This window comes from Euprymna scolopes, chromosome 9 (assembly GCF_053919585.1).
Source record: "Euprymna scolopes isolate OS-2025 chromosome 9, ASM5391958v1, whole genome shotgun sequence".
NCBI lineage: Eukaryota > Metazoa > Mollusca > Cephalopoda > Sepiida > Sepiolidae > Euprymna > Euprymna scolopes.
Window position 1 is genome coordinate 93837305 of NC_136490.1, and position 16108 is coordinate 93853412.

General features: G+C 35.0%; 1 protein-coding gene and 1 long non-coding RNA gene across 2 annotated transcripts in view; one reads left to right on the forward strand and one right to left on the reverse strand.

Moving 5' to 3' along the window:
* LOC145284783 (uncharacterized) overlaps positions 1–16108 on the forward strand; it is a 103382-nt gene that overhangs the window by 18601 nt on the left and 68673 nt on the right. Inside the window, exon 2 of the long non-coding RNA XR_013868880.1 lies at positions 3497–3567. This is a non-coding gene — a long non-coding RNA (uncharacterized LOC145284783). The remainder of the gene's footprint in view (positions 1–3496; positions 3568–16108) is intronic.
* LOC145284781 (cilia- and flagella-associated protein 52-like) overlaps positions 1–16108 on the reverse strand; it is a 56947-nt gene that overhangs the window by 9243 nt on the left and 31596 nt on the right. The window contains exons 7-9 of the mRNA XM_080133748.1: positions 14311–14371; positions 11426–11538; positions 491–639 (exon numbers count right to left, since the gene is read on the reverse strand). Coding sequence (XP_079989874.1) covers positions 491–639; positions 11426–11538; positions 14311–14371 — 323 coding nt within the window. The remainder of the gene's footprint in view (positions 1–490; positions 640–11425; positions 11539–14310; positions 14372–16108) is intronic.

Here is a 16108-nt window from a genome sequence, read left to right on the forward strand (position 1 = left end):
CACTAATGTCAGTAGATAATAATAATAATAATAATAATAATAATAATAATAATAATAATACAAACCCAACCCTACCCACATTGACACATCACTGCCCCCCACCCCCCAAAAAAATCAAGACCAAATAACCAAGTAGAGCCAAGGAGGAAGAAAAGACCGATGAACTGACCAGACCTCAACCAAATAAGTGCAAAGAGAATTGGGATGTTGGGGAGACTTATTGCCACTCAAATCCAAGCAAAGACCAACAGCTGCTGCCAATGAGAAATCAATGGCAAGTAGCTGTTGCGATAATGCAAATTTATTTGCAAATGTTATCGAAAGAGGTGGAGAGTACTGGAAACCTGGGGAGACGTGTTGTCTCTCAGCTTCCAGAGAACATCACAGGCTGTTTTCAGGGAAAGATATCTGAAGACCTGTGTGAAAGCTCGTTGTGAGCCAATAATACACATTAGTCATAACTTAAAATGTTGATAATTGCCACACTTACCGCTAACAATCACTGATCCGTCTTTGGAAATGTCTAAAGCATTGCATGTCATGTTGTTCACGACAATCCGGAGTAATTCTTTCTGTGATGGAGTGTGCCAAACACGGATTTGTTCTGCTCCGCAAGTGAGGAACAATTTCGGAACATCACTAGAAGATAAAAGAGAAATCCATTCTTAATGTGCAACCATTAAATCCATGCATTGAGCAAGAAAAATATTATCTTAAACTTGAATACACCAACAGAATCGCAATTATAAATTTAAACATGACAGACTAACGAAAATGCTACTATAAACTTATGCATGACAAAAAAAAAAAATAATAATATTTAAACTTAACCTGACAAACTAACAAAAATACTATTTCACACTTAAGCATGGCAGATGAACAAAAATTTCAAAGGTTAACGTTACAGATGCATCTAAAAATAAAAAGCTAAGTGGCTGACTATAGTCGATAGCAACCTGAAGGCTCCTTTTTCTTAGCTACTATATTTTTATTTCCGAGATCTTTATGTTATTAGCTTCCCAGAAAATAGTTAGTTTTGCTGATAGTTGATTATGATGATTCTTTTTGCTTAGATAAAAAAATGTTAGCGATGCAAAAAGTTGTTTTACAAGAATAAAAATATTTACATTAAATGGTTTCCTGGAATGTAACTTGATGGATCAAATGTCATTCGGATAGTTATGTTTTCACTAAGAATGTTAGAGCAAAATATGTGGTGCAAATAGATCAACCGATTTGTGTCTTTGGTTACATGGAGTTGATGATGTAATGAATTTTAGATTTACATGTAGAAAGTTTGTTAAGTCAGTCAGTAACAGGAGTTGGCACTTGGAAGTCGAGGGAGACGGTCAACAAATCGTGATGGCCCCAAGCAGAGGGGTGATCGATAATTAAGATGTAGAACTGAAGACCAGCATGCATTTTTTCAATAGGGAAGCATCAGAAAATAAAAGCTGTAAATACAATAAAGACTTCTGTTGTAAGTTTTTTTTCCCCAAGAAGCTGACAACGCAAGATTAACCAGATGAAAAGAATGTTTTTCTATTTTCCGATGTACACCCCATGGAATGATATCTGTCTTTTTATTGTGGTTATATGTGAACACGCACACATACCCACAAATAAACTATTAAAAATATACATATAACTAAAAACGATCAAATGAAATACATGAACATCAATAGTAGAGACTCGTTTATACATGTGTTATATACACGTCATATATACAGTACATATACACTCTGACTGGCTATATAACAGTATTACTCCACTTCATCCTCTCCTTATAAAGCTTAGTGTTTAGCAAGTAGGGACCAAGTAGCATTTTTATGACTTCACTGAAGACTGAACCTCAGATCCTGGCCTATTAGTGGACACTCTTACCATTATAACAAATGAGCTGATATGCATTCATAGATGTTAGTGATGAAAAGTCTATTTAAAACTGAGGCACAACAGACCTGTAGAGATGCGAAAACACATTTAAAAGGCACACTCGAAAAATGAGTTGTCAATATATGAATATGGCTTATAATAGCTATACTATCTACATGTTTCAGACAATTGTCTTTATCATGCTTATAATACTTCGGTTGTTGAACTCCTTTGCCTTCTGCAAATGTTTTTTTTTTTTTATTATTCAATTTTCACCCCAAACAAGGCACAGTGCCACTTTGAAGTAGAGCATAATTTGCAGGGGCACTATGAAGGGAGATGAGTAGAAAGATGTTTGTTCACATTGCACTTGAACTTCTGCATGTCAGTACAGTTGGGAAAGCAGAATCCCGGAAGGGAGTTCCAAAGACTTGCAGTTCTGGGGAAGAAACTATTAGAGTAAAAGACTTTCTTACACCTAGGGATCTCTACTGTAAAGGGGTGGGACTTAGTTGCTTGTCGGGTTTGTCGGGGGTAGTCACGGCGAGGAGGTACAAGTGCTTGCAGTTCGTCAGAGCATTCACCATTAAAGTATTTGTAGAACAGGCAGAGGGATGCAACATTTCGTCAATGGGACAGAGGCTGAAGCTTAGATGACAGTTCAGGACCTATCAGGTTGGCGACTCTCTTTTGAATCCTGTCCAGGAGTGAGAGACAAGCAGCAGATGCACCAGCCCAAATATGTCAACAGTACTCCATACATGGGCGAATGGTGGCCTTATAGAGGTATAGGATACTTTCAGGCATAAGTAATTTTCTAGCACGGTAGACAGAGCCCACCTTCTTTGCAGCGGTCCTGGCAATGCTCTCAATGTATATATTCCAGTTCATGTTCCCTGTAAATATTAGGCCGAGGAGTTTAAAAGAAGTACTTTCAGGCAATGTGTTCTTGGCCATTGCTATTAGCGGTAGAGAAGGTTTATTGTAGTTATTGAAAAAAACAAGCTTAGTTTTGGCAGCATTGAATGTGACCATCCATTTTTGTCCCTATTCCACTACAGATTGGAAGTCAGCCTCTAGTGTTTTTGCCATTTCCTTAGATATGTGTTCATTTGTTTTCCCCTCATGCCTGTTATAGAGAGTGGTGACAATTTTATCGGGGAGGTCATTTATGAATATCAGGAATAATAAAGGTCCAAGGATGGACCCCTGAGGTACTCCCACATTTATATAATATTGTTTAGATGTACAACTGTCAAGAACAACTTGGATTTTTCTCTTACTTAAGAAGAATTTAATTACATTATGTATTCTTCCAGTGATGCCATATGATCTAATTTTGCTTAGAAGACCATCGTGCCATACCCTGTCAAAAGCCTTAGATATATCAAGGGCTACCGCTCTACCCTCTCCTGTTTTGTTCAGTGAACGGTATATACGTTCAGAGACTACAGTTAAGATATCTGCACTGTTGAACAGACTTGCCTGAATTCATTAAATTCATTAAATAAAGATTTCAGTTGGAAATTTTCGATTCTCTCTCACTCTTATAAAATAGATTCTATAAATTTGTATTATTTGTTCTTATCATGAGTGTTATTTTTACAACTTCACTTGACAGAAGAAAGGCCACCATGAGTCATAATGTCCTACTTCCATCGAACTGATTGTGAAGAAGAAATCGTAGATATGGTAAGTGCACTAGTATGTATATAAATTTCTTGATCAAATAAATATATTATTATCAAAGCACTTTCTCTTATTCACTATTATTACACATCTATTTTTTATGTGGTTAATCGTCATCTTTACAATGACATAAAGACTGGTTATGTGCATAATAAAAGATTTATTGTAAGAAATATAATCAATGATAATGCTCAGTAAGCCATGGAGTGGTATTTTCTTGGACAATGAAAAGACAGCTTGCACAGCAGTAGCTAACATAAAAACCTTTAAAAAAGGTTTTACCAACAGAAAGCTCAATCTTTACAACAGAAGCATACGCAATAAAACTAGCACTTGACATTATCTCAAACAACAATTACCAAAAATTCATCATACTTTCAGATTCACTATTGATATTAACATCACTACAAAATAAAAATTTTGAAAATCTTGGAGACAATAACAACTTCAACAAAAAATTAGTTGCGAGAAGAACTGATCATAACGCTACACCAAATAACAAAATATTCTTACACGTTTTTCCTTCTTGACTCTGATAAGGTATAGTTGAAGGATATATGAAGAATCAATCCTATGCTAAAATGGCAGGGAAAGCAAACCTAAATAGTTCACAGCAAACAGACAAATACAATGAATTAATAGACCAAAATGAATGGACGAATTTCTAAAAAAAAATTAAAACAAAAACAAAAACACAAAAAGAGAATCCCCAACAAAAAACAAATCAAACCCCTCTGAAGAGATGGAAATAGATAACTCAATCAAAAAATATAGCTGAAACATCTAAAGCTGAAAAACATCGCCAATCTTTGGAAAAGTAAGAAAAAACAAAAAAAAAACAAAATACAAATAAAACACAAAGAAGAGACAGATCAAACTAAAAAACTAGAAATACAAATAACAAATCTGAAAAATAGAGGTCGTAGAAACAAATAGAAATGCACCAACAGAATATAATTTAAGAAAGGAAAAAAATACACCAACTCAAAGTCATCAAACTTCACTAAAACAAACTGAAGATATCACATAAAAAGAGGGTAAAAATAAACACTAGCTTCTCTGGATAAAAAAAAAACGAAGAACAAAAACAGTAAACCTAAAAAAGCATGAACCTTTTGAAAAAAACAAAAAAATAGCAAACTAAAGGAAAAATCCTTATAGTAAACCATAAGATAATCCAACGGAATTGCCAAGGCCTAAAGGCTAACTACAAAGAATCACAATTACTAATAGATTAAGTAAACTCATCTGTAATATGCCTCCAAGAAACATTCAAGAGAAAAAGGACAAAATCAATATGAAAAACTTTGAATGTTATGATTTAAATAACTTATTCCCAGAAACATGGAAAAGAAATGACAATTATCCCAATACCTAAAACAGGTAAAGAGGCATCTAACCTACAAAACTACAGACCCATTGCTTTAACTAGTTGCCTATGTAAAACAATGGAACATATAGCCAACAACAGACTAACATGGCTACTTGAAAAAAAACAATCAAATCACAACTATTCAAACAGGATTTTGGAAAAAAAAAAGAGGAATAATCGACCAAATAACCAGATTATTAAATTAGAAACTCTCGTAGGACAAACTTTTATCAAAAACAACATATGACAGCAATATTTTTCAACATAGAAAAAGCTTATGATACCGCTTGGAGATATGAAATCATAAGTGGAAGATTTGCATTATTTATCAAAAACTTCCTATGTACTAGAAACTTCAAAGTTCGAATGGGAATAACTCTATCAGATACAAAAAATGTAACAGAAGATATTCCACAAGAAAGTATCCTATCCACAACACTATTTTCAATTAAAATAAATAATATAATAAAAAACTTAACGCCTACAATTGACAGTGTTCTCTACGCTGATGACTTTGTCATTAGCTACAGATCCTCCCATATCCAAACAATAAAAAGAATGTAGCGGTCTAGTGTATAGAAGGAAATGTGTGTTCATCATCACGTCGGGTGTCGCCAATTTGTAGTGGACTGGTGGATATATTATATATCCACCAGTCGTACAAAAAATGAATTACATTGGGAAAGGAAAATTGAATTGATTTGAGGAAGGAATGAACAACGCGTTTACTTCATTTAAACGAACTAGAATTTATTTCGTGAAGAAACACATGAAAGAAAAGGGTACAACACGTGTTCATGTCCGCGTTTGTCTCTCGCTGTTAGCTGGTGAGGAGGAAAGTCTATTGTAGTATAGAGAGAGAAAGAGAAAAAGTCAATCCAGGCCATGGAGATAGAAAACGTATAAAGTGTACATACAGTCTGTTAGCTCGTGCCCCATACATAGTAGGGGACGTGACGCGCACAAGCGCGTGCCTCCCAAAACCTCTCGAGAGCTGGTCTGAAAAGGAAAGATGTTGCTTATTGCTCTTGCTTTTATAACAGTTTCCGGTGGTCTTTTGCGCATGTGTGGATTTCCTTTGAAAGGGAAGTGACGTTGTCTATGTGTGCGTACATGTGCGTACGTTAGCGTGTGTGTGTATACACATGAATGTGAGTGTATGTATGCGAACGTGAATATATGTGCGTGTGTGGACATGCGCACGTATGTTTGTGTGCGCGTATGTATATGACAATTAATATGACTTGAGATGTGAATGCGTGTTTTTGTGTGAGACTAGGAAAGGCTCCCACAATACTCTCCTTCCTAGGAAAAAAGAAAATATGCAGTGTATATATATATATATATTTTTTTTTAAGTAATGTTTTCGGCAATTGACTTTTTGTCCTGTTTTTTTGTTGTTGGTGTGGTTGTTTAAAAAAACGTCAGAAATGGAGTGTGTTTGTAAAAAAAGTATTTACTTACGCATGGAAAATGCGCTTACTCTTTTTTTTTAGACTGATATTTTTGTTTTGTTTGCTTTTTTTGTTGTGTGCTGACATGTGCAGCGTGTTGCTTGGACAGTAAAGTGAATTGTTCGTTTGGAAGAAAAATTTTTGTTTCATGTTGACGTCATGTGTCAAGTTGACAGTGTCTTTGCAAATGACTCCGCGGTAGTGTGTGTACATTGTCTGTACGGGCGTTTGTTGTGCATTCGTTCGTGTTGAACATGTTTCCAGTTGCCATTGTCTTCGCATGTGAGTCTGCGGTAGTGTGTGTACATTGTCTGTACGGGCGTTTGTTGTGCATTCGTTCGTGTTGAATGAGTTTCCAGTTGCCATTATCAACGAAACTTCCAGTTCTGAGTTTATCCGTGTGTGTGTGGTGCATCTCAACTCATTGTTAATTCAGCTTCTTCCTATGTGCTGATAGGGATATCCTGTAATTGTTTCTTTGTTGTTGCGTCTGCTGTGCGGGAGAGAATTGCATAGGCCTATGTGATTTTGCTCCTCGCGTTTGTTGCAGGGTAATGTCAGGAAACCGTGAAAAATGTTTGTCGAGCTCAAATTTTTCTTTATTTTCAGTATGAAGTCGATAGCTGCGTGTTTATTTTTCTGCCGAGTCTGATGAGGGGTTACGTCATTGTTGTTTGTAGTTCGTTGAGATTCTTGTCGATAGTAGTTCACTTGTTTTTCTTTGTTGAAATGTTCGTTTTTTTTTCTTTATCAATAAAAACGCGCATCTCGCTCAAAACAATTCCTTTCAAAAAAGTAGGGTCACCATGCCTGTTCGTTTCATGTCAGTCGGTCGCCAGTTTGTTGCGGGACTTGTGGTTTAGAAGGAAATGCGTGTTTGTCTCATGTTCGGGTCTCACCACTTTGTAGTGGTGGTGCAAATTAGGAATAGTGAGTTGTCTCTAGGAAGGAAAAATGAATTGCTTTGAGGAAGGAACGAACAACACGTTTACTTGATTTAAACGAACTAGAATTTATTTCGTGAAGAAACAAGTGAAAGAAAAGGGAACAACACGTGTTTAGTTTGGCGTGTGTCTCTCACTGTTTACTGGTAGAAGGAAAGTCTATTGTAGTATAGCGAGAGAGAGAGAAAATGAGAAAAAGTCAATCCAGTTTGGTGTGCGTCTCTCGCTATTAGCTGGTGAGAAGGAAAGTCTATTGTAGTATAGCGAGAGAGAGAGAAAATGAGAAAAAGTCAATCCAGGCCATGGAGAGAGAAAGCATATAAGGTGGACACGTACGGTCTGTTAGCTTTTTGCTCCACATGGTAGCAAGTGGCGTGAGGCACGCACATCCGCGCGCATGCCGAAACGGCGGCGGCTGGTGCGCCGACCACTCACCTCGGAAGCTGGTCTGAAAAGGAAGATGCTGCTTATTGCTCTTGCTTTTATAATTGTTTCCGGTGGTCTTTTGCGCATGTGTGGATTTCCTTTGAAAGGGAAGTGACGTTGTCCTTGTGTGCGTACATGTGCGTACGTTAGCGTGTGTGTGTATACACATGAATGTGAGTGTATGTACACGAATGTGAATACATGTGCGTGTGTGGATGTGCACGCGTATGTTTGTGCGCGCGTATGTATACGACAAGTAATATGGCTTGAGATGTGAACGCGTGTTTTTGTGTGAGACTAGGAATGGCTCCCACACGAACCTTATAATTAAATCTAAATAGAATAAATAACTGGGCTATAAACAATGACTTCAGTTTCTCAAAAACTAAAACTCAGTGTGTTCATTTCATTTCTGTAAGAAAAATGCATAATAATCCAGCTCTCAAACTAGAGGGAAACATAATACCAGTGGTCAACCAATACAAATTTCTTGGGGTAATATTCAATAAGAAATTGAATTTCATGCCCTACATAAATTAAGAAAAAGCAACAAAACCAACTGAGTATTTGCTCACACAAAGTGAGGAGCTAATCAACAAACCCTTCATAAAATATATTAATACCTTATCAGATCCCAATTAGACTATGCTAGCTTTATCTATAGATTAGTCAGAAAGTCATATCCAAAATACCACCTCATATACACAGATTGATCTAAGGACAATGAAAAGACAGCTTGCACAGCAGTAGCTAACATAAAAACCTAAAAAACTTCTCTACCAACAGAAAGCTCAATCTTTACAACAGAAGCATATGCAATAAAACTAGCACTTGACATTATCTCAAACAACAATCATCAAAAATTCATCATACTTTCAGATTCACTATTGGTATTAACATCATTACAAAATAAAAATTTTGAAAATCCTCTCATTGTAAAACTTCTATGTAAACTAAACAATATGTCCAACAATAAAGTAATTGTTTTATGCTGGACCCCGAGCCACAGGAGAAAAAGTTAATGAAAAGGCTGACAAAGCAGCCAAATCTGCTCTCAAATTAGCCCCCACCCCCCGCCCAAAATCTAAAAATTCCATATATAGATCTGAAACCAAAAATAAATAAATTTCTCCAAAATAAATGGCAACAAAAATGGAACAACAACACCCAAAACAAATTATTTCAAATAAGACCCAAGATAGATTAATATATACGTGCTCTCTCAAAATTCAGGAAAGACCAAGTTATCCTATCCCAGCTCCGCAGAGGCACCCAAATCTAACACACTCTTTTATTATGAACAAAGAATTACAACCAATATGTAACACTTGTCACTGTCAAACACATCCTTATGGAATGTGAAACACTAAAGAACCTCAGAAAGTCTTTCTTCAAAAGTAATAATATGAAAATTTTATTTAAAAATACTAATATAGCAAATATCTTTAAATTCCTAAAAAAAAAAGCTAAAAAAATATATATCCGAAGATCTGAATCAGAAAAATAAAGAATCTCAACAAAAAAACATAACTGACCTTAAACAACCCAGAGAGGTTGATACAACCTCTCTGGGTTGTTTAAGGTCAGTTATGTAAAAAAAAAAAAAAAATCTGAATGCTGATAAAAAGCAATTATTTTGCTATAACTCAATTTAGTTTATGTTCAATTCGAGAAGGCAAGGTTTTAAAGTCTTTTCTTTTTGTTTCAGATATCAACTTAATTATATTTTCAACGACTTTCTTTATCATTCCGAAATGCTTCTTTGATATCTTCAAGAAGTGTTAGACAATGTAGATGGATAAGAACCCAGATGTGGACAAAATATGAATGTTGAAGGCAGCTATGTAGGTTATCGGTTTCAATTCAATTCCTTTTATTTGGCAAAAACAAAAAAAAAAATGAAACAATTATGCTTAAATGCCATGAAGGGAAAAGATGATAACAATTTACAAAGAGGACACAGTAGTCCAGCATTTGTTTAAATTTACCTTAAATTGTTGCATTTATTACTTCACTTGGAAATCTATTCCAAAATCCAAAGGGGAGAACTTGAATGCCTACTGGGGAGAACTTGAATGCCTACTGGACATTATCCTCGGATGTCTAAGGTCTCTCTGTACAGGGGTTTGCGAGAACAGCCTGGCTTGAGGATACATTTTCTTGAGAAGTAAACCCTGATGAAATATTCAAAATCACATAGTATTCGCTGCCCAAATAAGATCTCCTTTTTATGGCTAACGCACATTAGCTTTTACGAGGAATGGTGCACCTTCTCCAAGTGATATTATCTCAAGTAATAGCACGAAGCTGGATATTCCATCAGACTGGATAAATTCTTGTTCTGGAATCCAGTAAGACCAAGATACCAGAACAAAAAATATACTACAACATATGAAAATGGTTAATTGGGGAGAGGAAAATTATGTTATCAATTTCTTTACTAACTCAGTGTTTGAGAGATAAAGAACTTTAATAGAACATTCGAATATATATGTATCTGACAGACTGAGGTAGTGGGACCCTTGATTTCTGAGAATTTAAATTGAAGTAAAATAAAATAAAAAAGTCCAGAGATTCTGATTGGGAACTGTTTAATCGAAATTAATGGCGAAATATTTTCATATAGTGTTTGCGTAGTTCTTTTTCTGGTGCAGGAGTAAATAAAAAATCCTGAGCTATATCATAATCCTGTTGAGGAGATTGAAGGCAAAATCAAATCACTGTGTAATCATCAGCGCTCAAGAGAGAAAAGGTTGAGCTTTTTGAGTCGGCTTTCATAGGGCAGATCCGACAGACCCTGCACCATTTGAGTAGCCAGTCTTTGAAATTTCGCCAGATGCTGAATATCACACATTAGATATGGGGAAGAGACATAGATAACATATTTTAACAGTGGTCTGAAGAGGGAGACAAAGAGGAGGAAATATTTAAGGAGTGAGTTTGCAGAAAGAATGTTGTATAAGAAATAGGATCAAAGTTTTATCATGGTGATACCATTGAAACACAAGGTGGAGCAGGAGTGGATGGAGTAAATTTAAAGTAATTCTATCATTACTAACCAATAAAGCATTACCACTGTTGACCAAGAGAAGTATCAGGCATGTGTACTCAGTATGATGATATATGGGACGTGAATAGTGAGGCTTGAGGACATGCAATGCATGGAGAGAAATAATATGAGAATGATACAATGGATATGTAATGTGAGTCTTAAAGTTTGATGACCTCAGATGAAGATTAAATCTGAACTTTATGTGCATAGAAGAATAGGCTTAGATGGTATGGCCATTTTGAAATAATATATAAGAGTTCTTGGTCCACCATTCAACACTGGCCACATTCAGTGTTGCTTAACAACTTTGGTGATACAGGAACCATTGTGTTAATGTGGTATTTTTTGCTTAGTTTTAACAGTAAAAATATATTGGAAAAAAAAAGGTGATTGCATATTAATATGACCTAACCATAAATTCAATCAAACAACACCCATAATATTTCTATTATTTTTTCAGCAATTAATAAAAGCCTGTTTAGAAATAGTAGCCTTCTAGTGGGGGGGGGGGGGGACAATAACCGCTAGCATCAACAGTTTTCCGGATAGATGTAAGAGATATTTTGCTATAATAAACGATGTGTTTGTGAAGAAGAAAGTAGAAATAACTTACGCAGGAAATATAATATCACTGATGGCAGATGAGTGTCCCGTGTTGAGAAGTTTGTATGTGAATTCCATGTAGTTAAATCTGTACAGGTTAGATTTGCTTGTGCCAACAAAAAACTGAAATGAAAAAAAAAAAAAATACTTATATTGTTAAGTGTTGAGACATTACGTTGAACAAAGATGGCGGCAGTAAATCAAATCGGCAAAGAATCAATGTAATCGCAATATGAAGTGTTAAGTCATTCCTAGTAACAAAGATGGCGGCAAAGAATCAAATGCGAACTGATTGCATCCAAAATTCAACATTTTTTAGAGTAACTTTTGAAGCTTCTGATTAGTTGGTTATTTTAATTGTGGTTATAAAAACGATCGTTGAAATCATTGGAAGCACCCCCCCCCCATCATGAGTCAAAAACATTTTACATTTAGACAATCAAAGCTGATAACACCAATACCATCTGGCTGATACTGAAGTAGATGAATCATAATGATAAACATTGTTAAATGTTGGAAGTTTCATCTTTTAGACAGAGATCATTGTGTTATACTGGTAGTTATTTCATTTACTACATTCCAAGAAATGGAGCATGCATATATATATATATATATATATATATATATATATATATATATATATATATATATATATATATATATATATTCAAGTATGTCTGGGCGCCATAATATACAACATGCCAGGCAAAAAAAAAGACCGCTCGGCGAATTAAAAAGTTATCCAACAAAATCGGAAAAAAGAATAACTCAGTTGTGTTCAATCAGACAAGCTTGAATAATGACTTGTTACCAAAATATATATATATATATATGTATATATATATATATATATAAAGCTGAACGTGTGTGTGTGTGTGTGTGTGTGTGTGTGTGTGTGTGTGTGTGTGTGTGTGTGTGGTCATGAATAAGCTCCTATATGGTTGACTATTTTAAAAAAATGATTACATATAATGATAGAAGATGTATCGAGGATCAGGAATGGGCATGTTTGATCTGGCAGAATGGTGGTTCATAAAAATTGTGGGGTCTGCGTTCGTGCCTGGCCCCCAAAGTATGGAAATAAAAAAATGAAAAAAAAAACGTTTGCAAGGGTTTTTGATATAGATGTACATAAAAATACTTTGATAAGTATGTTTTAACTTAAATGGGGATGGTATAATAAAATTGTGGGGTCTGCATTCACGCCTGACCTCCATAGAATGGAAATATGCACAAACTTTAATAAAGACTTTTCATATTTATCTGTGATAATTATGTTTCAGTTTGAAGAAATATGGTATAATAAAATTATGGGGTGTTCGTTCGCGCCTGACCACATGGAATGGAAATATGTCACAAAGTTTAACAAGGTTTTTTAATATAGATCCACAAAATATTGTGATAAGTGTTTCAGTGTGAACAGGTATGGTATAATAAATTATGGGGTTTATCTATTTTATTTTTACTTTCATCATATTTTGCTTTGGTTTTAGTACCCCCAAATTCGAAGCTATCTCTTTACAACCCTTTCTTTTCATAACCTATCATACTTTAATAAATCAGAGTCCATTTTCTGTAGGCTGTTTTTGAACCCAGTCAACGGCGGGTACTTTTGCTAGTATAAAATAAAATATGCATCAAGTGCGCTTGAAAACTAAATTACAACGCAATTTTACGAAAATAAACAAATATTTTATTTGGTTGAAATTTATAATTTAAATATATTTCGGAGTCAGACTCCATCCTCGGTATTTTGTTTCTTTTTTTCTCCTTCTTTCTTGCCATGTTGTAAAGTTGGAGAAAGAAAAGTCAGTAGATCCACAAATTATCTCTCAGCAGTTGTATTTTGAAATGTCGGGACTTGTATGTTGGCTATGTGAGATTAACATCAAGCGTGTGAGTTCCGTTATAGAAGCGTTGGTTTAATTTGAATAAAATATACATCAAGTGCGCTTGAAAGCCAAATTACAATGCAATTTTACGAAAATAAACAAATATTTTACTTGTTTGAAATTTATAATTTAAATATAATAGTTCATGAATGTGCGTTGAAGTTAGTAGTAGAAGCATGCGTCCATGTATGGATGGAAACAAATGATTAAACAGTCCTGTGCGAGAAGGAGAGTTCATGTATGTGTGGTTGAAGCTATCGTTTGGCAGTAGCCACAATGGATTCTTTGTCTTTTTGTCTTAGTCGACCTTCAGGCCCTGAAGAGAAGTTCAAGTCTAAGTCCTGTGAAGAGTGTTGCTGGTCTGAGAGCCGAAATGGGAGAGAGAGAGAGAGAGAGAGAGAGAGAGAGAGAGAGAGAGAGAGACGGAGAGAGAGAGAGAGAGCTGCCATGGTTTAATTTTTATGCACTTCATCACGTGTTCAACTCACCAGAGAGGTGGCATATGATTGGGTAAGCCAGAAGAAAAGTTGACAGCTAGCATCAATCAACACTGAGCTAACAAACTAAAGATATTCAAAATCTTAAGCCGTGAAGTGTCACTGCTACACATACTATGAAATACACGCACACCATCTCAAGAGTCAGTATTTCTCAGTCTGTTTATACAGTTCAGAAGAGTTCATATCGTGTGCATGGCTGAGTCTCCACAACAGTAAGACAAATAGGTTAGAAGAAGGAAAATCTTGCAATAACATATGCGACCAGGTAGGTCTCATCATATAGGACATTGTCATAATTTGCTTGGTGGAGTCCTGTTCTCCATAATACATGATCAACGTAAAAAACAAATTCCTGTGAAGAGGTTGTCTGTTATTTCGGCATGTCATCCATGTGATTGAATGACTACCGTATATCTAAAGAAATCGTAATGTTACATATTGATGCGTTTTACTTTAACGCATGTTAGTATCTCAAGAAATAATAATAAAAAAGTATATCTCACTTGATGCCCTGATCCTCGGAGAGAAAGAGACATTATGCTGCCATTGAGTTTTATGGACTTCCTGTAAAAGAATCAGTAAGAGTTATTAAAATGATGATGATGATGATGATGATGATGATGATGATGAAGAAGAAGAAGAAGAAGAAGAAGAAGAAGAAGAAGAAGAAGAAAATGCAGTTTGTAAATCATAGGAAACCTCGGTTACTGTCAAATTTATATCAGCAATTTACATTAATTGCTGAATTGGTTCTTGGTGATACTCAAAAACACCATCGTCGTCCGAAATGGCCCTATCAAGACAAGGGAACACACCTATGATTTATAAAGCAAAGTGCATTTATGACGTGCTCAGTTAGCTATATCATACACAAATCTCTCAAAACTTTTCACATTATATCAACCATTCTGTTAATTATTTAATGATGTGGTGTGTGTGTGTGTGGGGGGGGGGTAATTCGAAATAAACGCAATCACTGTTTAAAATTAATTATTGTAAATGCTATTATTTTATCCAGAACTTGGCAAGGAATAAATGCTCATAACTTTTCTACGGACATATAAGATCATAGCAGATCTAACATCATTTGAAATTGCCTGCGTGCAAAATGAATGCTGATGTTCAAAATGTATAAACATTTTGACCCCCCCCCTCCTTTACTTAAAAATTCATCAAAAATCAGGAAATTAACCAATTGTAATGAAATTTTCAGTATTTATCAAATAATGATCACGTAATATAAAGAATGCATTATTTTTATTTAAATCTTAGTGGAAATCTATTATTTTGTTTAAACAAAAAACACCTTTACTAAAGTGATGGTTTTTAGTAGTAAGTAAAATGAATGAATTTATTTTTTTTTTGTTTTTTTTAATGAAAATAACGCATCATAAATTGTAACAATTAAAAAAAAAAAATTATATTTTTACAGGAACATTACGAAAAAAGTCCCTAAAATCCATATTAATGAATTCGATATAACTCAAGGAAAAATTAATTTCTCAAATTATCGATATTTTTTTTTTTTTTTTTTTACAGAGGCATCACCACATTATCAAGGCCCAGAGGCCACTCAAGGATAAGGGTTAAAGAGTGTACAGTAGAAATTGGACAATATAGTAATCATTAGTAATGAAAATTTGGTAAATTTGATAACTTATATGGAACGGCTCATCAAGAACTTATTTACTTTAGACTTGAACACAACCATATTGTAGTCAGCCGGAAAGCAGGAAAACGGAAGACAATTCCACAGGCATGCAGTTCTAAGAAAGAAGCTTTGTTCATGGAATCTACGATTAGGTTTAGGCACAGATAAAGAGTGGGGGGAATTATTGATAGTGTTTACAGCTAGACGAGTGTTTCTTGTGAAAGTTTGGCGAGGGGGGACCATAGATTGAAGCTCAGTCGAACACTTTCCATAAAAATAACGATACATCAGAGACAAACTCGCAACATCTCTTCTGTGAGATAGAGGTTGCAAGGAGGAGAAAAGGACATCTCCTACGAGGCTACGAAGTCTATTTTGAACTCTTTCAAGGCAGGACAAGTCCTTTCTAGCAGCTCCTGCCCAGATGTGGCAACAGTATTCCATCCTTGGACGTACCTGGCTCTTATATAGATAGAGAATAGCATCAGCAGTGAGATATTATCATTATATTAAGCATTATTTAATATTTTCACATAAAAAAATTATAATTGCAAAAAATATTTCTGCTTTTGTTTTTTAAATTACAGATTTCGCATAATTTTTATATGCAAGATTTCAATATTTTCCTTGCTTGCATGAATGTGAAACTT